Source organism: Nannobrachium achirus, assembly GCF_963921795.1.
Source record: "Nannobrachium achirus genome assembly, chromosome: 16".
In the NCBI taxonomy this organism is placed as follows: Eukaryota; Metazoa; Chordata; class Actinopteri; order Myctophiformes; family Myctophidae; genus Nannobrachium; species Nannobrachium achirus.
The window spans coordinates 54,743,826-54,768,268 of record NC_137823.1 but is presented as its reverse complement, the minus strand read 5'-3'; the positions used below and the strand labels follow the sequence as shown (position 1 = coordinate 54,768,268).

General features: G+C 41.9%; 1 protein-coding gene across 1 annotated transcript; it reads left to right on the top strand.

Moving 5' to 3' along the window:
- Nucleotides 1-603: 603 nt before the first annotated feature.
- Nucleotides 604-14,309, top strand: fbxo16 (F-box protein 16; the record flags this gene model as incomplete). The annotated part of the gene is made up of 8 exons (XM_080745038.1): nucleotides 604-699; nucleotides 9,325-9,360; nucleotides 9,586-9,792; nucleotides 10,140-10,304; nucleotides 11,109-11,377; nucleotides 12,116-12,233; nucleotides 13,401-13,671; nucleotides 14,275-14,309. The coding sequence occupies 8 exons, from the start codon at nucleotides 604-606 to the stop codon at nucleotides 14,307-14,309; spliced, it is 1,197 nt and encodes a 398-aa protein (XP_080601164.1).
- Between the last annotated feature and the right edge of the window lie 10,134 nt (nucleotides 14,310-24,443).

The following is a 24,443-nucleotide window of genomic DNA, read 5'->3' as shown; positions in this document are numbered from 1 at the left end:
CACAGCTAGTGCTTCTCTTATACCCAAGAGGATCAAGGATAGAAGACAAGGCTATCATGCATATAGATAGATAGCCTACGCCTGCCATGTGGATAAGAACTGATGGTGAGTTGAATGACAGGATAGAGAGATAACTATTTGCTTTCAGCAATGTGCACAATATAAGTCATAGATAGTATTGTGTGGTGTACTTTAATCATAACAATGATGAGTGAGTTTTTTTTTTCTAGATTGATATTCCTATGCATTTGTTATATTGTTGTTAATGTAGTCCAACTGACATATTATCTGCTTAGTATAGTGTATAAGCAAGCAGGTAATACACATCACTATTAGTGATGTGTATTACCTGCTTGCTTATATTGTAAGTCGCTTTGGATTAAAAGCGTCTGCTAAATGCCTAAACTGAAACTGAACTGAGTGGAGACACACAAAACATGTTCATGAAGCATGGTTTGTTTTACAAGGTTTTAGTTTGTCTATTCATTTGAATGCATTCTTATATGTAGGCCTACAGGGAAAAGTGGAAAACACTACACTGTGAGCTACAGTGCTGCTACCTCAATCACCTCATTACAGTAGCAGACTCAGTGGAACAGAAGAATGCCACTTGCACCCAGAACATCTCTGAGCTCTGCTAAGATGCAGACCAAGATGAGTGCCTGGACACCTCTCAACCACCAGCTGTCCAACATCAATGTAAGTCAGTCATCTGGCATCTTATCACTGTTTGCTTAGATCCACTTCAGGTCCTATAGCCTGCCCTATACTTCATATTATGATAAATCTTATGACAAATAGCTAAATTAGCCAGTCACTGTAAGAACAGATTCTGTTTAAAAACTGAAAAAGTACCGGTAATTTGCTGCCAGTACATTGTCCGTTATTATATGGACACTTCCGTCAACTCAACTCTATAATTAGCTTTCACTGGTATTGGCGGGTTTGTAAGTTATCAGAGATATTCTCAAAGTTTAAAAAGTAGGTCCATTCTATTAATATTGCAGATTTTCTTTTCAAATATGAACATAAAAATATGGTAGTGTCTCAAACACATTTGCAACACCAATTGACTCAGATCAGGTGAAAGGTAAAATGCTCTCCATTTTAGGGCTAAGTATGAATATGGAAGTGCAGCACCATGGTGAAGTGCTGTTATTTCCATATACAGTTGAGCCCATTTGATAAGATTCCATTTAGGCTGTTAAAAGAATACAACTTTCCCTTGCCAGGGTGGAATACGTTGTGGCTTTGAGGGACATGCAAGTATCCACATTTTTGGTAGAATGTGTTCTGTTAAGTAGAGCACTTTGATGTATACATTGACAGGTGATGTTATGGTTATCAATTCTAAATTATACAGTAGGCTACTTGCTGATCCATCCAAAGTGTTGTTTTGTTTTGAATTATAATGCTTGGGTATCGCAAGCATATGGGTTGTTGTGGTTGCACATATGTGGTTGCACATATTGCAGATTCTTTTTCACAGGGGAGAAACATTTTGTAAAGGTTTATGTTGAGCTTTATTCAATAAAATATTGGATGGATTTGCATTGGTGTGTCAAATATTTGCTTTCGTCCCCTACTGGGACCACCGATGCTGAAAATCATGGTACTGTCTAAGGCATTTTTATAAAAGTGTTCAAAAAGTGACGTCATGATAGCCTGCATCAGGTTAATTTGAGGAAATATGGGGGTAAAAAAAAGAAATGTGCAAGGCAAGATTGGGTGTCACGAAAATTGATTGAAATGGGGGGAAAAGAGATTTGTCACCATGAAATTGAAGTACAAGTCAAGTTGCTATCAGCTTGAAGACATTGCACCTTCTGTTTGATGTGAAGAGTGCACACTGCAGTTGAAAGAGCCACTAGAGATGGCAAAAGGGTACAACAGCTCAAGTTTCATCACTTGCAAAAAGACACCAGGATTAAAATGTTTTGATTGAAAAATGTAATCAAAATTTACATTGATTTGGGGAATTGTGACACCCACCCTTAATATCCTAATTATTTACACATTACTTTTGAACAAGAGTTCAGTTGTAGAGTCCTGTGGTTAGTTAGTCCTGTGCTGTGTGGTTACTTAGATGGTTAGACAAGTTACTTTGTTCTCCCCTGACTTTGTTCTCCTTTGACCTCTCGTAGCAATACCAACAATAACCACTGGATGGCAACATTGGCAAATTGTGTAACGTTATGACGTTTGAATGTAAACAAAACTTGTCTGTTTATGTGCGATAATTCAGCAGGGCAATTCTCGCTCGAAACCTAAACATGGTGAGTTAGCTTTGCAAGCTAACGGCAGTGTCACTGTTCATAAATAAATGCGCGGTCTGTTTAGTAGTTTGTTTTCACTCAATGATTCATTGCAGATTATTTACCTGGTCGGAACCTATTACCGGACGGAACACACGAACGGAACCTCCGGCGGCGTCGTGCACCTCCAAAATGATTCCCCTTGTTTAAAATGGGGTTGGTATAATTGTTTCGTTTCTTTTTGGTGTATAATTAATAATCGTTTGGTAAATTATAACTTTTTCGCATTAGTTTATCCCCCCCAACAAACAAACAACCCGGAAACCGGATCATAATCACACTGCTCAGTTTTCAGAAAGAATGCCGGTGTTTGTTTACCTTTTAAGGCATGCGTGGGCGTGGCTTCTGCTGACGTCGCGGATTGGCTCATTTCACATGACACGTCAGAGGGAAGCCGCACGCGCGTCGCACAACAGACATTTAAAACGGTTTCCAGCGAGCTAACAACGCACACCTCTGTCAGAAAGCAATCAGATCAACACGGAGCGAGCTTACAGAACAGAACCAGCCCAACGACACTGCCAACGACATCTATCTGCCGCTTACAGTTATCTTCTTTTGAGATGATAAACGTTCAAAGCGTCGACAAGACGACAACAACCATGCATTTGCCAGAGAAGTGCTCAAAACTACCTTCAGTTGCCGTCGAGGAGGAACTTCTCGTCGTCATCATGCCTGCTGGAAACGGAGCCGTTGCAGGAGGAGGGCCCGTCGTCGTGCACGGCGACGGCGGCCGGGGAAACGTCTCGTTACAGACGAGTTGTTCTTCTCAACACGGTTGCATCGACTCTCCTCCGACCTCAACTGTCGCCTCTTGGTGACTCTCAGCATAGCTGGGCAGATAACAGAAATAATCGTTCACTTGCGGATACAAGCACCAAAATTGGCACACATACTCCTTAGGGATTGCTCTTTTCATAAAACCATCTGGCCAAATCAAATTTCAAGATGGCGGCCATTTTTCAAGATGGCCGCCATAAAATACCATAGACCTGTCCTATTTGAATGATCTTGGTGTCAAATCATACATTTTTCACTATGTAGAATCCAAATTTGTACCCATGGACTTACTCACTGGCTTCCTTGTACCATATATCAGTCCCGGAATCCTAATATTCTGCTAAATTAGAGGTTTGTGTTATGTCTGACTCGGATAAAATGGGTGGTAGTGTATATCTTAGTATTGTTAGAGGTTTATAGTGTGTATGTGTGTGTGTGTGTGTGTGTGTGTGTGTGTGTGTGTGTGTGTGTGTGGGGGGGGGGGGGGGGTAATGTAGTAATGTAGTAACTCAACAGAGCGGATTTCAATGCACAGCGGCTGACGCGGCTAAAATGCATGGTAGATATAATAGCGCCGTGGGATCACTCTTTGTCTAGTCTCTATTCTTCGACCTTTTCGACTTGGGTAACCCTGCCAGGAGTACAGGAGTACAAGACTCCTGCCGACATAGCTCTGGGGGTCATGGAGACACGCAAACTGCCTCACCACGATAAGGTGATGATCCCGTCGAGGCAGGAGGTAGTTTTTTTTTTGTCTTTTCTTTTTTTTTCTTTTTTTCTAGGGCCTAGGCAGTATAGTACAATAGTATAGTAGGCCTATACTACAACGCTTCTAAACCTCGCACCTGCAGCTGCACAGTGCCGTGCAGGTCAGACCAAAGTGGTAGCATTTGCATCGACTGCAGCATTCCAACTTGCATCCACACTTGGTCAGCTGCTGGCAACTCTCTGCAATGGGTGGGAGCTCAGTCCAATCAATCTGCCACAGATCTCCTTTCTTGGTCCAGCCCCAGTTGTCAGGAGTCTGCATTTCTGGTTGACATACTGTTGACTGACTCCAGATGCAGGCCGCTTGATAGGAAGCGCGCTTCACATGTTGCTTCAGTGCTGCTTGCGTTGGAGGAATGGCTTCGTATGGCCTCTGCTTCCGAGCAAACAAGTCCAACCTCGCATCATTGACACCTTCAGCTGTGCTGGATCGGTCGTACATCATGACCACAAACTTCTCCAAGGTTTTCAGGTCTTCATCATCCACTACAGGTGGGTAATGGCTGAGTTTGCTGAAGACACCAGAAGCCTCATCACAAACATTCCAGGTTTGCCACGCAGACTTCTTCCCCTTTACGCGGAATGCTGAAACAACATCGCAGCCAGTGAAGGCATGGAAGAAGAGCATCCCTTTGCTCTTTTCTGCAAGAGTGCAACACAGGTCATGAACAGAATCCACTTTAAGTTCTGTCTTTGGCCAAAGGCAACCCACTGCCCAGCCCTGAGGCTCATAGGGCAGGAGTCTATGTCCTGTTTCTGTGAGGCTGCTTGATGTACATTAAGTACCCCTAGTGGACATGATAATAGTTTGTCACAGGGACATACCCCAATCCAGCCTTTGATGCTGAGGTCATAGATTCAAGATGTATGACAAGGTCCATATATGGAGTTCCCTGATGTCTTCAATATTAAGCCCATATCTAACAGGACTTCATATGGGAATGCCCATATATGGAGGACACATTGGCCACATACCACACTAACAGAATCCATATATGGCCAAGACAGATGGCCAAGACAGCCCATATCTGTGTGACTGGTTCTACAGACAGGGATCTCCATGTATGGGCATAAAAGGGTATGTTGTCAGTTTTTCATGGACATCATAGTACTTTCACATAACAAATAACTGAGTAAGCATGTTTGGGCTCTCACAGCATATCTCCATATACAGTACATGGACCTCCATATATGGGTACCAGGGGGTCTCCATATATGGGTAAACAGCCGTTTGGATGGCCCCCTGTAGTAACGCTGAGGACACCTGGGGGTCCCGGACCCTGTGGAAGACCCCTGGTATTAGCTACAGAGCCCAGGTACAGGTACAAAAGCTTTTATGCTTCAAGTATGATCTAATTGTTCTGGAGCAGGAGCAGAGCAAGGACTGTACTGAGATAGGCTCAGGGGTCATTCCGGGGGTCCCAGGTGAGGAGAGACCCCCACCAAAAGTCATAAAGGTTATTCTGGCTGCTTCAAAAGTGCAATATATGAACTTAGAATGTTTTAAAACCTTCAAAACAACTCTAATATTATGAGAATTGGACATTAACTGGCTGACATACTGTTCTGCGAGGTCCTAACATAGATGACCCCCCAGAAAGGGGGCTGGGGTCAGGAAAATCTGACACCCATCATTTTCTGACAGTTTGGTCCCTATAAATGCCAAAGCAGTAAAAAAATACATTTTAGCAAAGAAATCCTTAGAAGTACACTTCTTATCACACTAGGTAGTAACTCCGAGGACCCCCAGGGGTCCCGAAGCCCCTGTGGAAGACCCCTGGTATTTGTTACTACTTTTTTTTTGTTTTCAGAAAAAAAGTTTATGCTTCAATTATGATCTAATATGACATTGTTCTGGAGCAGGAGCAGAGCGAGTACTGAGATAGGCTCAGGGGTCCATCTGGGGGGGTCCCAGGTGAGGAAAGACCCCAACCAAAAGTCAGAAAGCTTATTCTGGCTGCTTCAAAAGTGTAATAAATGAACTCAGAATGTTTTAAAACCTACAAAACAACCCTAATATTAAGAAAATTGGACATTAACTGGCTGGCGTACTGTTCTGGCATGCAGGTCCCAAACTAGATGACCCCCAGAAAGGGGGTGGGGGTCCGGAAAAGTTGACACCCATCATTTTCTCATAGTTTGGACTCTATAGAACCAGGATCTGCAAAAAGATCAATTTTAGCACAAAAATCCTACGGGAGCTGTTTTTTGGACGCATCGCACCACACTATTAGCAGAATATTAAGATTCCGGGACTGATATATGGTACAAGGAAGCCATTGAGTAAGTCCATGGGTCCAAATTTGGATTCTACATAGTGATAAATGTATGATTTGACACCAAAATTATTCAAATAGGACAAGTCTATGGGATTTTATTGCGGAATGCAAGATTACTGTATATTCAATGGCGGCCATCATGAAAATTGGCCGCCATCTTGATTTCTTTTTTGGCCAGATGGTTTTCTGAAAAGAGCAATGCCTAAGGAGTATGTGTGCCAATTTTGGTGCTTGTATCCGCAAGTGAACGATTCACCTGTAATATGCACTTTATCTGCCTCGCTACATGAGCTCTGTGACACGGACACTACTAGTAGCTCTTTGCAGTGCACCTCCACGGAGCTGGACTGTGAAATCGACCAACCCAGTGCTCCAGTAACAGCAGCAGCAGGGGACGAGCTCTTGGAAAGTGACACCAGACTTCTAATCAGCAGTTTCCTCATGGACTTTGCAGGCGTGTCATCATCATCCTCTCAACCAAGCAGGAGGAGACGTCAAAGCGAAGCTCATTCAACCATGAAGCGAGTTGTGGAGAAGACCGTCGAAAATCACCAGTACTTGTTCAACGGTATTATCCGCAAACTGAAGTTGGACGAGCGAGGGGATGATGACATGAGCGGCGTGGTTGCAGTAGCGGCAGAGATCTTCAGCCGCGATGGCACCACAAGCTGGGGTCACGTTGCCACCCTGGTGGCCTTCGGGGCAGTCGTGTGCCAGCAGTTGAAGAAGGATGACAGGGAACGGTGCGTTGCACTGGTGGCACAGGAGATCTCCACGTACCTCCTCACCCACCAACGGGAGTGGTTGGTCAAGAACAATGCGTGGGATGGTTTCGTGGAGTTCTTCCGCGTGTCGGACCCAGAGTCCACAGTGAGGAGCATGCTGCTGATGACAGTGGCTGGGTTGGCTGGCGTTGGGTTGGTCCTCGCCCTGTTCAGGTCAATCAGGTGAGTGTGTTGGAATCGAGAGACAGTACTGTTTCAACCCGACCAAATAATGCAGTGTTTCTCAAACTTTCAAATTCCAAGGTCTTCCCAGTGTACAAATGGAACCAAATGAGCCCGTCAGGGTTCATTTGGTTCCATTTGTATGCTGTTAGAGTTACAGACTTTTATGGGTCAATTTAGGAACCCACAGAGCTCCTAGATTCCACTTGGAGAACTGAACACACATGAGGGCATAAATGTCCATGGCAATGGGACATTTTAAGATGTACTGTAAATTATATTTATATAGATATTTTAACCCATAGACCTAGACCAGATTTTACAAATACCTTCTAAATCAGTTGTTCTGACAATTTCAAAAATGTTTTAAAAAAAATATGTTTTCTGATAATGCACAACATGTCTACTCTATGCACTTCTTTTTTACTCTATGCACTTCTGGTTTTATAGGCCATGTGTTCGAGGCCTGAATTATTGTACTGTATAGTTTAGATTTCTAATAAATCTATGAAACATGCACAATGTGTCTACAATATTTCTTCCAAAGTTCTAGGTCTGAATTCCTTACTGTAGGGCAGGCTACTGTATGTTAAAACCCACTAAGACCTGAGGGTCAGATTCTAAAAATGTCTTTTTCAGTTTTCTGAAAATAATGTTCTATATCAGTGGTGCATATATTGAGGGATTTGCACACAGATCTACAAGCTGGGTATTTTCAATGATATTCCCAAAAAGAACAAAAAAGGGACAAACGACAACAGAAATCCAACTCGGAACAACCCTTTTACAGAAGGAAGACCACATGGTGAACACATTTATATGGCAGAAGGCTGTGCATGCCAAGGTGGAAGAATGGTATACTGGCATGGAGGCCTTTGCATCTGGTATGTGTCCCTTTTGTGCCGTGTTATTTTGTAATTTTGACAGCAAAATAAATGTAGTTTTAGTAGTAAATCTTTATTTCGGTCCATTTAAAGGAGCAGAAATACATACGCACAATTTAGTCCACTAATACTAGTGGCACCAAAAAGGTGTAGGCTGAAGCCAAGGCTTATTTTCCCTTCCCGTTTCTGAAGGGTAAAATAAGGTATTTTAAAAGCAAAACATAACTGACATCATAAGTGTCTGACATCATACCACATGAGACTGACTGACACAGTATGTCCATATATGGGCATTCCAAGATATGGATCAGGGATCTATGGGCATATTTTGCTGAGTGGGCTCATCTCAATAGAGAATCTACAGAATTCTCCATATCAGGATTGAAGTGTTCGTAAATGGTACAGACAAAGTCCTGTAAATCTATGGAAATATCCATTATAGGTTTGACGGAAGTATTACATGTTAAAAGGTTGACGAAAGTGTCTGTATAATAATGTTTTTAATCTGAATAAGTTGTGGGCCACTGGAGCCTCAGGGAGCATATGGTGTTATACAGGTTTATTTATAACATGCAACAACATAAGCAGGAATGACAGTGTGGTTGAATGCTGCATAAGGTCAGAAAAAAATCACACCCGTGTGAACTGAGCTCTGTGTGTGTGTGTGTGTGTGTGTGTGTGTGTGTGTGTGTGTGTGTGTGTGTGTGTGTGTGTGTGTGTGTGTGTGTGTGTGTGTGTGTGTGTGTGTGTGTGTGTGTGTGTGTGTGTGTGTGCGAGAGAGAGAGAGAGAGAGAATATTGCAGTTGATGCTCAGACTAGACTCAAGAGCACCCTCTCTGGTCACTGAGTGGTAGTTCAGGCTACATACACACATACATACATACATACATACATACATACACGGATACACACACGGCCATGCTATGGAGCGGTCTACCACCGCTCAAAAAGAGGAGCACAGCACATCTTTTTGGAAAAGAATGAAAAATCCCAAACAAGGTAAATGGTACAAAAGGGAAAAGACTCTTGTGGAAAAATGAAAAGGCTTTATTTTTTGAATGGCTAACGCATGGCAAGAATAAATAAAAGAGACACCCACCACGCGTTGCGGCTGAGTGCAGTTTATCAGTCACCCTGATGAAGGCTTTGCACCACAGTGCGTGGGTGTCCTTTTATATTCTAGCCATTCAAATAAACACTTTTCATTTTGACAAAGTGCCTTTGTCTTTTCCCGTTTTTGCCATTTCATCTTGATTCAGATTGAAGCATTGAAAATATAATTACCCATCATCATTGTTCATTATAATGATTGTGGTCACTTATGATTACTTTTACGACGCCTCTTCCTCAGGTATTCATGGAGAGACGAAACCTTTTGGAAAAGTGGGTAAGTCAAAAGCACATATTCAGAAATAGTAAGCAAAGGTTTTTACTTGATGTCTTATGCTCACCGGGGAAAAAAAAGCACAAAAATCAAATTTCTGGCGAACAGTTGTAAGGCACAGCACGAAATCTATGAATTCACTCGAAGATGCAAAGTGGTGCAGGTGAAGTATTCTATTATTTTCTACTCTGTGCTATCTGGTTCATTCTCTCTCTTCCTACACCTCAGTTTGACAAGTGGTCGGACGGCCAGAGGAAGGCCGTGTTGGAGGACTTCCTGTCCAGGTGTTCTGTGGGCCAGCTCAGGTACCTGGAGCACAGTGTGAGCAGCAGGCTGCCCCAGGAGGCCGCCGACTTCACCTGCCTGCTGCCCAGAGTCCTCTCCCTCTACCTGTTCTCCTTCCTGGACCCCCGCAGCCTCTGCCGCTGTGCCCAGGTACTGATCTGCTTCAAAGGATGGATTGGACGGTCTTTGTGCGGTTGTACTTTTACTAGTGATGGGTATCAAATGTATTTTGTAAACTGAAATCAATAAGAATAGAATTGGAAATAATGTATATCGTCACTGTCGAGCAGAAACCTTATATCTCCAAGTTTCTAATTTGTACGTTTTTTCCTAAAGCAAAGCCCAGCATCATCATACAAGACTGTCACACAAAACTAGTGAAAATATGATCTTGTATGATCATAGAAAACGAACAACAAAACGTTGGACATACCAACAACGACGATATGTGAGAATTAATCAGCTGTGTGTGCGCGTGTGTGTGTATTTGTGTGCAGGTGAGTTGGCACTGGAACGCTATAGTGGAGCTGGACCAGCTGTGGATGTCCAAGTGTCTGAGGCTGGGCTGGTGCATCAGCTTCTCCCCAACGCCCTTTGAGCAGGGACTCTGGAAGAGACATTACATAGAGATGGTACAGGAACTGTGGATCAGCAAGCCTCAGGTTTGGAGATGATACTAGCAAGGCTATACTTCTGATAACCCTTTTGTTAGATTAATTGCATAATCAAGAACCCTTTTTTTTTTAAAAACATATCAACGAATGAACCAGATTTCTTCCCTCTAATAAATGCTTTTAAATAGACTAAATCGATGAGTCTGATTAACCTCATTATACAATGGTGTCACGCAAAAATAAGCTTGGCCATAAAGGAGTGAGGATCACTAGCATCCTTTAAAATTGCCCTGAAATTGCCCTGAAAAACCACTTACAGGCAGCAGCCGTTCGCAACTGGTAAAAAAATGAACCCAGCCCAACCCTACCCTCCCCCTTCTTTGTATATACTGTTTGTTTAGACTTACTGTTTTCTTTTTTGTTTTTCTTTACATATCTACTGCATAGTACTGTGTTCTATTTGTCTGTCATTCAATGTTATATGAGATACTTCAATGGTTTCCAGTGGAAATAAGCTTAGTCTTTTCATGGATCTCCTTTTAGTAGACCTTGTACCAGTGAACTGTCATGAAACTGTACCTTTTCCTATGCAAACTTCTAATAAAGTCTTCAATCAATCAATCAATGTAGTATCGATGCAATCTTGTAGATTTGTATTTTTATTTGAAAATCAAGATTTATTTGAAAATCAATGATTTTATATATTTTTAAATGAATTGATTAAATCTATTAGTTTGATTAACTTTTGCTCCCCTAGAGAGAGGTTCTTTTGCCAGTATCAGAATTGGCAGGATCACCACGTATGTATATTTCTGTGTGATTGAGACTCTTTGTGGGGTTGGAATCTTCCAGCGCCCTTCTGTCCAGCAGCAGTTTGTGGTTCCAGAGGTGACGGCCATCGGCAGCACTAGGCCAGAAGCGGCTGAACCAGCCGCCACCAGCGAGGTGCGCATAGTGCCTCCCGCCAACCAGCGAGGCAGGAGCACCCCTGGGAGGGGCTTAGGGGCAGGGACAGGGAAGCCTCCCACTGGGCTGCCACCCTGGAGAGATGCCGACAGACACCCCAAAGACACCCTGCGCTTCAACTACCTGGCCAACATGGACCCCATCGAGCAAGCACAGTAAGACCACTTCCCTCAGGTTACAGCGGATGGTTTAATTTGCTTTTATTGCCGTTTTGTTTTATAGCACTTAGTTTGAACACACAATAAAGTCCTCTTCTGGAGACTATATTGTCTATTCAAGAGTGTGGGAATGGCAGCGTGAAGGGAAATTTGTAGTTATTGGATTAGTAGTTACCTTTAGGAAATTGTAAGCAAAACTGTTATCACTGATGTGAAGAATGTTGATGTCTGTCCAAAGCACACTTACTTCACCTCTGATGGTAAAAATACAGCAACTTACAGTTTTCAAGTTGTATTTTGCTTTTAACTGTGCAGCCATTACTGTACCTCCATGCCAGGGTTTGATGATCAGTCATACATTTGTATGGCCGGTGGAGATATGTTTTATCCCTGCTTCTTTTCAGGCTAAATACATGCATTTCTATTTGGGAAGTGTATGCTCTCTGATGTTACGATGACATTTACGTTTGATCAAAATATTACATTTTAAGGAGCTTCTTAAATAGTGAAAATAACAAATCTACAAGCTCACAACTCGTCACTTACCCGTGTCGTATATATACTGTACGAGTATATAGGGCTTAAGTGGATCTCGCCTGTTTTTAAGTTTAGTCCCCCCACAAATTGAACCCTGCCTACCTCATAGAGCTTTATTGCTGCATACTGCAGCGTGAGAATCGTTTCCCCTGGTCTGCACGTGACCACCACTCACCAGCTCTAAATCTCTCTCCACAGGCAAATGAGAAGCAGATATGCGGCCCCCAACACCACCACTAACAGGGCCGACCCAGATAACACAAGGAAAAAAACCTTGTCTGAGGCCAATTATAAACTACGCAAAGCCAAGTCGCTGGTAGGTAAAGCAGCGCACTTACATCCATTATGGTGATAACCTGACTGTAACAGAGAGACCCCCATTACCTGACTCTGCAGGGGAAGCGTCCCCAGAGACACCCTGGCACCCTGCATAATGCACTGTGCATTATCCAGCCATTACAGGGAAATTACTGGTTCCACACAGAATGGAGGATGATGGAGGACAAAGGAAGAAAAAAATAATAATGATGATGATGGTGGTGGTGGTGAAAGAAAAGGCACGTTGAATATGCAACAAACACTTCAGTCTCTGTTGAAATGCTCCTCCCTAACCTGCAGAGAGGATAGAATAAAAGTAGAACTAGAGAGATGCAATTTGTGGAATTGTGAGTGTTGTTGTTGCTTATGTATTGTTGCTTATGTATTGTAGCCAAAAATGTTTTTGAAACTTGACCAAATGGTTGAACTCAATGGACTTACTCGATAATGGTGACGCCACCGAGAATGCTGCTTCCTGATTGGCTAAGTTGACCGTAATATTCTTGCTGCTTCCTGATTGGTTGTTGTTGGATGTTTACGCAATGTTTGTGTTTCGGTCAAGAACAATAGTCTGGTTGCACACTATTTATGTTCCATATAATTATGGTTTAGGCTCTACTTTTAGAATTTTAGAATTTCATGCTTTATTCAGATATACTGTAGGATAGTGAACTTGAACACCCGTTTCGAATGATATCAATGTACGGATACTTCAGCATTGAAACGTCTGAAAACACGTGAAAAAATCCCATTCAGTGCATTATCATTCGAAACGGGTGACATGAAAGGCACGGGAGGGAGGGTAACATGCAGTAAAGCACATCGGGTCGCATTCAAACTGGGATCTTACTCCAAAAAAAGAAACTTCATTGAAAACTGCTGTCACAAATGTTTTAAACATATCTTGAGGTGCTTAATGCCGATCTACTGTTACTTATAAAGTGTAGACTGTACTTTTACTGGGAGTGAGAGTGTTTTTCATTCACTTACCTCAAACATTTCAAATTAACATTGTTCTGATGACTGACATTCCAAATTAACATATGGTTCTGATGACTGCAAATTCATTCATATATCTATCTATCTATCTATAGTACAATATACAAGTGTGTACATACATATAACATCCATGTCCCTTTTCTTCTTTTCTCCCGTCTCGTCTCAGATGACTATGTCCCTTGACCTCAGCTCCAGCCCGAGCCCCCCACCACCCTCCCATCCTCCTCCTCTTCATCATCATCATCATCCCAACCAGAGCAGACCTGACTGGGCCACTCGCAGCCTGGACTATCCCATGACCAAGGACGCAGCGAGGAGCCTGGTGTGCTCAGCCCAGTGGAATGCTGGGATACGCCCGGGGCCAGTGAGGTCAGCGGTGCCTCGGCTGAGCACGGAGGGACTGAGGGCATCACTGCGCTCACATCGCACAGCTCCCAGTAAGACTGGACACACAGAGAGTGGGGGGCAATGCTCTTTGTACTTGTAGATTGAAAGAAGGGCTGCAACTATGGATTATTTTTGTAGAGATTATTCAGTCGATTACTTTTCTCAATTAATCGAATCATCGAGAAGCAATATAAAATAAATTATCTAAATCAATCAGTGTGATTAATCCCTTAAGCCTTACTTTGTTCAACAGTCAATAAATTGCTTATCTAGCTTGTTGCATCGTGAGCTTATCGGATCACGGCACGCTGTGAGATTGTAATTCGGCCAATACAGTATATATTTTTTGGAAGAACATAAGTACTTTTATTTCACACACAATCGATTGTTTTGATCAAAATCAATCGTCGATTATGTTGCATTATTGGTCAAATCGATTCGTTTGATATTACTATAATTGAGATGACCATTTTAGTCTTTAAACACATCAACCTTGGCATTGTTATTTTGTGCATGTCACATATAATTGTTTTATTTTACTTCTAATATGTAATTCTTGGCTTTCGGAAAGTAGTCTACCAAGCAGAAGTATAACTTAAAAGTTCTTGTAAACAGTTGCTTTCCACCTCTGCTAATTCCTCTCTCTGTCTCAGGTAGGCCACTGTTTGAAGCCATGGACATTGCCTGACTCTGCTAAACAAGACACAGATGAGGGAGTCACATTGCCCCCCTCAGGAGGATTTCAGAACTACAACACACACACCTAGGACTATGTACTTGAGGATTTTCAACCATGACAGTATTCTGAATGAAGAATGATTAATTAGGTGAATTACCTTGAACTTCTGTATACTACTCATAAGGAATCCAAATAATAGATACTATAGGATCTCCTGATTGTATGAAACTGGTATCCTGACCTGACAGTAGGGTTTCTGTTTATTAAAGAGCTAGAGACAGGGAGACCTCAGTTAGTAGTCACTGTCAGAATAAAGATCTTTAAAACTTCTTTTAACAAAAGGAAATCACATATGGCACATTTCACTTTGAAATAAGCTTGTCCTTGGTTGCTTGGATGTTCTATATTTCTGTATTTCAGAGCGAGCGAGTGATCAGGTTTTGATGTTTTCCCAAAATGGAGCATTATGGAGTCAAGACCTGCTTACTGTAAAATAAAACCAAAAGAACACTTGTCCATGTAAGAAATGTACCACTTTTATTTGTCAGTCCACACATCCCATCCAATATGCAATACAAAGCCATTGCCATTCTTGAACATCGAATCATCAGACCTAAAATAAAAATACATTTTTAACCACACTAACGGTCATTTAAAGACAAAAAGAGATGTTGCCTCAGTATGCAACACAGCTGCTTGCAGGCTGTACATCACATAAAGCATAAAGCATGATTTATACTTTGTCCTATGTTGGTGTCACGCACATAACATAGCCGATCTACAAGCTCCCAACGCATCATGGATGGGACACGTTGTGAACTTGTAGATGAGCTACTTGCGGTGCGCAACACCATCGTACAACAGAGCATAACTTGGCCATGGTCACAACAGAAAGACCTGTAGTCCAGTAATTTTAGGCCAAAATTAGGCTAAACCTAAAACAAATTGCAATAGTAGCAAACTCAACTGATTTTGTATCCTCATGTCCTTAGTGAGGGAAAAAAAAGTCCCAAGGAATCCCATCGGGGCAAAGTTTGGAAAACGACCTACCTACCTTCACTTACTATACACTACACTATAAAGGAAAAAATTACTCCCAAAAAAATCTGCTTTAAGTGGGATGTGAGGGGTCAAACTAGGGGTTTTTAATTATTCTGAATCCATTGCAAGCATTTGTTTTGCACAAAAAACATTCCTTGGGCAAGAAATGGCCCCTCAAAATGATGGTTTAGTGATGAGTCATCAATTTTCACAGTCTTTTGGGGTCCGTTTTTAGCCCAAGGAATGTTTTTCATGCAAAACAAATGCTTGCAATGGATTCAGAATAATTAAAAACCCCTAGTTTGACCCCTCAAATCCCACTTAAAGCAGATTTCTTTGGGAGTCATATTTTCCTTTATAGTGTAGTGTATAGTAGGTGAAGGTAGGTAGGTCGTTTTCAAAACTTTGCCCCGATGGGATTCCTTGGGACTTTTTTCCCTCACTAAGGACATAATGAGGATACAGAATCAGTTGAGTTTGCTACTATTGCAATTCATATAATGACAGGACTACTGTGTTCTTCAAACCGTGACCAACCAAGTTGAAAGAAATACTTTTTCCTCACTAATCACCACTCTGGAAATCACTTCAGTCAGTGGATGTACACTATCAATATCATACGTACACACTCTTTACATCTCACAAAGTCCACGTGTACAGTATTCATTCATTGCATATAAAAACAATTGCATCCAAAAAACAACAACAAAAAAGTATGGCTCTCACACAATATATTACTAAATACCGGGATGATCAAGGAAATTAACAATCAACATTATCTAAAATGAACGGTAGATAACTGATGCATTAGTAGCATATGTGAGTAGGGTACAAGGCAGGAGTGTGATCCATGTATGGCTTATGGGGCGAAATACAATAAAGCTCAACTGAAGAAGCACACGTCATTATTCAACAAGAAACTGAGATACCGATGATGTATTCATGTTACAAATTTAGTAGGTTAGTACTTCCATTATTTGCCAGTTTACAATAATGCTTAGTTTATTCGTACGACGAAATCAGACGTTAAGGATTTAAGGCAGTTGGTAGCATGTATACAGGGGCGTCACCAGGGGTAGGAAAGTGGGACTGAGTTACCAGGGCCCTAGGTGGAGGGGCCCTAGTAACTTTATCTATTGAAAAATAGCAGATATACAAGCTCACAGCGCGGCACCGAGTGCTGCGCTGCGAGCTTGTAGATCTGCTATTTTTGAAAAAGTCGTGAAAATGTGCGCAAATCTTTGAATATATGTATTTTTTAAGTGAACATTTGTAACTCAAAATTTGCTTCTGGGGGGTCCCTGGAACTAAATATTTTGAGATGGGGGATCCTTCACATGAAAAAGTTTGAGCATCACTGACATGGAAACATAGGTTTCTTGGCACACATTTCCACAATTTTTCAAAAATAGCAGATCTACAAGCTCGCAGCGCGGCACTCGGTGCCGCGCTGTGAGCTTGTAGATCTGCTATTTTTCAATAGTTAACATTCATGGGGGGCCCCGCAGTGAATCCTTGTACCCAGGGCCCAGAATTTGGTGTGACGCCCCTGCATGTATTCCTACACCAGTGATTAGAAGCATGTAGGTGGATGGAACGGTCCTTTGTTGATTGGCCACGCAAGTTCATTCTAGACAAGCAATATGATTTGATTGGTCAATAAAAAATACATATTCCAGCTGTAGTGTGAATTTATAAATAAAATAAAAACACTTTTAGGGTGTGGTCACAACAAACTTTACAAAGATTCTACCTAACTGTGCGGGCAGATTCTGCCAGGGTTCCCACGGTCGTGAAATTCCAGGAACTATTTTGAAATAGAAAAATATCTTTCCAGTGCTGGAAAAGTTTTGGAATTTATCAAGGGTCCTGGAAGGTCTTGGAAAAAAATAGCTATGTATTGTCTTTGGTTATTGATTTTGTTAATCTCTGAAACCTGAAACCTCTGAAATGACAAATTAAACATTGGCCAAATTGTCAAATATTAGAGGCAGAAATTGTGAAAATAGCAGATCTACATGCTCACAGTGAGCATGTAGATCTGCTATTTCAGAACCGCTATTTTTCAGAATCTGATATTTTCAGAACCGGTTCTATTTTCAGAACCGTCAGAACCGTGTTATACAAAATTCCTCAACTCCTAGTGCTCGTCAGGGTGCCGGGTCCCCAGTTAAAACATGATTATTTCGGGGGTCACGGCCTGAAAATGTTGAGAACCACTGGCATACACTACCTGTCTTTGGGCATTGCGCATAGGAGTAAGCGGACGGTTATTGAGCTGAATTATTGTTATATAGTCCTGGAAATTGGGTTGAATATTCTGGAAAAGTTTTTGAAATTACTTGTTAAATATTTGTGGGAACCCAGTTCTGCCAATGCTTTTCAATGGGAATGGACTCAAAGCCTTTTTTTGAAGAAACCCACCTCTCTTCCCATTGAAAAGCATTGGCAGAATCCACCTGCAAAGGTAGAATTAAAGTTCGTTGTGACTGCTGCCTTTAGCTGTTATTGCATTGCCTTTTTGGCTGCCATGCCTACCATCTAATCTGGGAGCTGGTTGGTGGTGACCTATCTTGTTTCGTCCCTGACTCTCCGTTTTAATTGATTTTAAAGGAATACGTCCATCTCTAATTCAGTGCACTTTGAAGCCCAGTGATCCGATTACAATTGATCTCCAGTGATGGATGAGCAGGGAAGCTTCACCCATCTCTGCAATACATTATACAGTACCAGTAAATGTACTGAATGATTCTGTTTGTGCCAACAAGAGAGCCTTGCCTTTCTATCCCTCTGCCCTGGTTGAGAGACGCTAAGTGAACATGTTGAGTGTTATTCTAATTCTAATAGAATACTCATATTCAATACAAAATGGCTTCAGTCGTTTGATTTGTTTTGTTGCTGCCAGGATGCTTCTTTGAATACAAATGAGTTCCTGTCTTTTGTCTCTGCATTTGCCCTTCATTAACTACAATATGAGACTTGAAAATTAATATAAAGTACAACAGTCAATAATAATGAGATTGTCTGATTCTGAGAAATGTAGTCAACGTCATTATTTATTCATGGGCCACTCCATTAGAGCAACCTTGAGTTATAATGAAGGGCATATATACAGTATATATAGTATATATATCCTTTATTTACCCTGAGTGAGTGGAGTGAAAAGAACCAAGAGGGTGATAAGCTTGCCCTGGTTGGCCATCCTCCAAGCTTATCCTCCCTAGGGGTTATACGGCACCTGTTCAATCGTGGCAAGCTAAAAGTGCCACTGTGCTCTGGACGGGCACTATGAGCGACCTCTCACCATGTAATGTATGGACAAAACTCTGGCAAACATGATTGCTGAGGATGGTTTTGGTAGAAGCCACATGGCCAAGTCGACACTGTTTTTCATCGAGTCAAAAGAAACCAAAACACAAACAGCGACTTAAGGTTCTGTATGGTGCAGAGACAACAACAATGGTACCAGAGACAATAGACAGAATAACAACAGATCAAATGAAAGCTGAATGACAAGACTCAAAGGTATTTTGGGGGTTGGGGTATAAAATAAAGTGACATAATAATAGGTATGCCCTGATTGGCCATTTTGGCCCCTGCTTTGGAAACGAGGAATTACTTAGTTCCCCTTCCTGAAAGTTTAAAACCCCAGCATTCATTCTGGGGGGGGAACATTAGCCAAAAAATAGCTGATCGGTAGACCGTCTATTTCTGGTTAAGAGATTTGGTGTAGAGGGGGGGAAAAGAAGGGACCAAGTACAAAGGCAACTCAGGTCCAGTTTAGTATAGAGGGTTTCAGTGGTTTAAAAAACACTTTACACCATTCATCACAATTACAAATCTCTCTACCTGAGCAGAGTTCACAAAACATGTTTTTCTTTTTTTTGCTCATACAAAAGAGGAATTTATTCAGAATTAAAGCTTGCGTGTTTTGTAAAAGAAAAAAACGTTAGAATTTGTTTTTACAAAAGCCACACAGACGACGAAGAGAGGAAGAATACTCCATACTTTTAAACATGACAATACACTAAATGCATCACTCTGAGCTTTGCCATACAACAAATGAAAAAAACTTTTGGTTGGTAGATTTATTTCTGGTGGCGCACATATTATACAGTAGGCTACCGCCTCTTCCGTCATCACAGCCTAGCCCAATACATCACAACAAACTGACATCAAATGATTGGCAACATTTAATTTGCAAACTAGCAATGACAATAATCGTTATTACATCATAATAGCGGTATAGGTATGTTTGATTGTTTTGAACAGGTGAGCTTGATGGCAGGGGGCTTTGCTCTAAAAAGTCGAACCTAACAGCTGGAAAGAGTGCAACATGCCGGTGTCAAAAACACGGCAGACAATAAATCCAACATGAATTTACTTGAGAAAATAAGTGTCATGTTGTTAAAAAGCCAATTCACTGAACGTGTTTATAGATAACTCAGTCAGTCACCCTTTAAATCACTCTTAAAATCACAACTATAATAAATTCTCTCACTCCAAGCCATTTCCCCCCCAACAATCATTCTACGAAGTATGTGTTGGTATGCTATATATTATCTTTACTTAAGTTTAAACTTGTTAAGATGGACATCACACTCAACTCCTCATTCATAGAATTGGCGGGCAAGTTGTGGTGTATATAAGGCTGAAGGTATGTTAGGTATCTGTGCTTCGGTAAACAGTTTTTGCTGTGGAAATGGTACATGTTCAGTGGGTTTCAGTGACTTGGAGGGAATGACTAATATGTAAATACACACAAGTATTAACATCGAGTCTTTTGTCTTCTTTAAATAATGTAAACATATACATCTTTCTGAGGTCAGTAAATCGATCCTCTTCATGTTTATTAATATATATATATATAAAAAAAGGAAAAGGTTACTGGAGCATTGTTCGAATGTTCTTCGGAGTGGACTCGTCGTTCAGGTGTTTTGTGGTGAATCTAAACACAAAGATAAACAATGTTCAGATCAGAACTAGTCGCGATTATGACATTTTAACATGACGATTAATTGTCACTCAAATAATTGCGATTAACAATTTAATTGTGTTTTTGTCGTTGACAATTACATTTCTGTTTGGCTTTTAGGCTTTTGAAGTTGCACATGGCAATTATGACACATAACTTAAATATACAAAGAAATTACTGACATATTTGAAACTTTATACTTAAAAAAGGTAGTGGAAATAGCCGATCTACAAGCACACAACGCCTCGCAAGTACATTTTATAGATGATAAATACAAAACAGTTTTGGACATACAAGGTTTCCACCCGACAACGACTATATGCTATAAATATAAGGTGCTGGGAGTGAAAATTATAATGTAGGGGTGCCTCGGATTAAAAAAATATTCATGGGGTGCCCTGAGACAAAAAGGTTTGGGAACCCCTGACACAGGGCTTAAGTGGTTAAAGTACAACAACATCTACACTCAGAATATACACAGACACAGCCTATAGATACTGTGTATAGGTCATTACATTTTTCTCAAAAGGATTTTTGTTTTTACATTGTGAAATGATTTAAAAAAATGATTTAAAAAATGTTGCCAAAAAGAGAGAGAGAAGGAAAAAAAATGCTGACATTGACGTGACTTGTTATTGCATTGGGTTCCGCCCTCTGTTCAACTCAGTGAGTTGAGAATGGAAACACTGCCCTCATGTGGATTCTTTCATATCACACTGTAACACTGTTAGTGAACAAACACTCGGTGGGAAGGATTCCTGTCACAATATAGAGCCGTTTAACACTGTTACTGAACAAGCACTCTATAGCAATGATTACTGTGACAACGTGGAGCAGTTTAACCTTCTCCAACACAGACTGGTTGGACTTCCTGGTCAGGTGAGCAGGCTGGGTGTGAATTCCTTGGCTACAGCGACATCTGTTGATGGGGACCTACTGATTGGTTTTATTTCACCAGACTCTACCTGGCTCCAGTGGGTTGGGGAGGCCGCGGCCGCTTCGCGGCCGCTGCCAGAGCACGCAGTCCGGCTTGGGTGCCCTCCGAGACGTCGGTGTCTGAGTCTGGAGCTCTGTGGAAAAAAAAAAAAAAAAAAAAAAGCCTGCTGAGCTGACCTGCGCAGCGTGCGTGCGTGCGTGCGTTCAGTGCAATGTGAATGCATGTGACGAATTGATAGGGAGATAGATAGATACGTAATAAACATGATTTGGTACAAACTCAACTAAAAGGAGATCCTAGTAATGTTTTTGGCTTATTTCCAAGTCAGGGGGAAACAATTTAAAAAATAAAACAATAAAAACAGCCGATCTACAAGGCTGCATGTGGGCTTGTGGATCAGCTGTTTTGGGTAAATGTGGGTTTGGATCTGTCCCATGTAGCGCCACCTTCAGGCCGATTTTTTAAAACCCATTTTTGGACACTACTCCTACAGATTTTGCCCTAAAATCACGCAAATCGCTACGCAGTCAGTATATATTAGGGAGTCTTACTGGTTTAATTATTTATTTCCCGACTATGTTTCCGAGACTGATTATTTATTTATTTATTTATTTATTTCCCGACTATGTTTCCGAGACTGATTATTTATTTATTTATTTATTTCCTGACTGTTTCCGAGACTGATTATTTATGTAATTAATTATTTATTTATTTCCGCCCCTGGACTCCGCCCCCCCCCCCCCAGGCGTCTGCCTATCGATCGGCTGGGCTTTAAAGAGCCATAACTCCGGTTTGCAGCGTGCTACCGTCTCCAAACTCGCTGTCTGGCTTCTCGTGTTACTGGTATTAAATACCACATACAAGCTCACGGAAGCTCCATCCAACTTCTGCGCAATGCATTATGGGATGTTGGAAAGTTGTGGATACTAGCAACAGAGTATTTAAATAAATAAATAAATATATAATGAATGAACGAACACATGAATAAATAAATAAATAAACAAAGAAAGTGTGTGTGTGTGTGTGTGTGTGTGTGTGTGTGTGTGTGTGTGTGTGTGTGTGTGTGTGTGTGTGCATGCATGCATGCATGCGTGCGTGCGTGCGTGCGTGCGTGCGTAATTACTGCCTCCTCGTTAAGAACCCCACACATTTAGGCAAATTCTTTCTTTCTTCCTTCCTTCCTTCCTTCCTTCCTTCCTTCCTTCCTTCCTTCCTTCCTTCCTTCCTTCCTTCCTGTAAATGAGGCCGCATGACAAGCGTTCTCGTCACCGCGCTGACGTGGTAATTACACGCAAATACAAGGGGTGGAGTCGAACTTAACGAGTGGGCGTGGTTTCAACTACAAGCTCACAACGCGTCGCATCAAGACGCGTTGTGAGCTTGTAGATCTGCTATTAACGAGTGGGCGTGGTTTCAACAAGAGGGAGGACTCTGACTTAACGAGTGGGCCTAACGTAATGAGTTTTGTGGGCGTCGCACGCATTAATTATGTAAATTAAGCCGACTTATGCAAATGGGGGGGCGGGGCATGGTTTGGAAATGCGTGTGGGCGTGGTGCGTGCGTGCGTGTGCGCCTCAATTAATTAATTAATTAATTAATTAACTGCCTCCTCGTTAAGAACCCCGTAAATTTAGGCAAATTCTTTCTTTCTTTCTTTCCTTCCTTCCTTCCTTCCTTCCTTCCTTCCTTCCTTCCTTCCTTCCTTCCTTTCTTTCTTTCTTTCTTTCTTTCTTTCTTTCTTTCTTTCTTTCTTCCTTCCTTTCTTCTAAATAAATACATAATTAAATAGCGGGGGTCCCCGAGGGTGTCATCGTGTGCGGGGCGGCGAGCCTGATTTTTATGTAAATGAGTCTGCATTAATTATGTAAATGAGGTTGGGGTGTGGTCTGCATTAATTATGTAAATGAGGCTGTTAAGTGGCGTTTCCCAGCGCGTAAAAAATGTAGACGACCGTATGTAAATGAAGGGGAGGAGCTTAGTCGACGTATGCAAATTGGGGGCGGGGCATGGTTTGGAAATGCGTTTGTGTATGGTTCGCATACATTATGCTTGCATACATTATGCTAATGAGGGCGTTAAGGTGGGTTTCCCAGCGCGTAAAAAATGCAGACGACCGAATGTAAATGAAGGGGAGGAGCTTAGTCGACGTATGAAAATTGGGGGCGGTGCATGGTTTGGAAATGTGTGTGGGTGTGGTTCGCATAAATTTTGCTAATGAGGCTGTTAAGTGGCGTTTCCCAGCGCGTAAAATATGCAGACGACCGTATGTAAATGAAGGGGAGGAGCTTAGTCGACGTATGCAAATTGGGGGCGGGGCATGGTTTGGAAATGCGTGTGGGCGTGGTTTTCAGACATTATGCTCGCATACATTATGCTAATGAGGGCGTTAAGGTGGGTTTCCCAGCGCGTAAAAAATTTAGACGACCGTATGTAAATGAAGGGGAGGAGCTTAGTCGACGTATGAAAATTGGGGGCGGTGCATGGTTTGGAAATGTGTGTGGGTGTGGTTCGCATAAATTATGCTAATGAGGCTGTTAAGTGGCGTTTCCCAGCGCGTAAAATATGCAGACGACCGTATGTAAATGAAGGGGAGGAGCTTAGTCGACGTATGCAAATTGGGGGCGGGGCATGGTTTGGAAATGCGTGTGGGCGTGGTTTGCAGACATTATGCTCGCATACATTATGCTAATGAGGGCGTTAAGGTGGGTTTCCCAGCGCGTAAAAAATTTAGACGACCGTATGTAAATGAAGGGGAGGAGCTTAGTCGACGTATGAAAATTGGGGGCGGTGCATGGTTTGGAAATGTGTGTGGGTGTGGTTCGCATAAATTATGCTAATGAGGCTGTTAAGTGGCGTTTCCCAGCGCGTAAAATATGCAGACGACCGTATGTAAATGAAGGGGAGGAGCTTAGTCGACGTATGCAAATTGGGGGCGGGGCATGGTTTGGAAATGCGTGTGGGCGTGGTTTGCAGACATTATGCTCGCATACATTATGCTAATGAGGGCGTTAAGGTGGGTTTCCCAGTGCGTAAAAAATGCAGACGACCGTATGTAAATGAAGGGGAGGAGCTTAGTCGACGTATGAAAATTGGGGCTGGTGCATGGTTTGGAAATGCGTGTGGGCGTGTTGCGCATACATTATGCTTGCATACATTATGCTAATGAGGGCGTTAAGGTGGGTTTCCCAG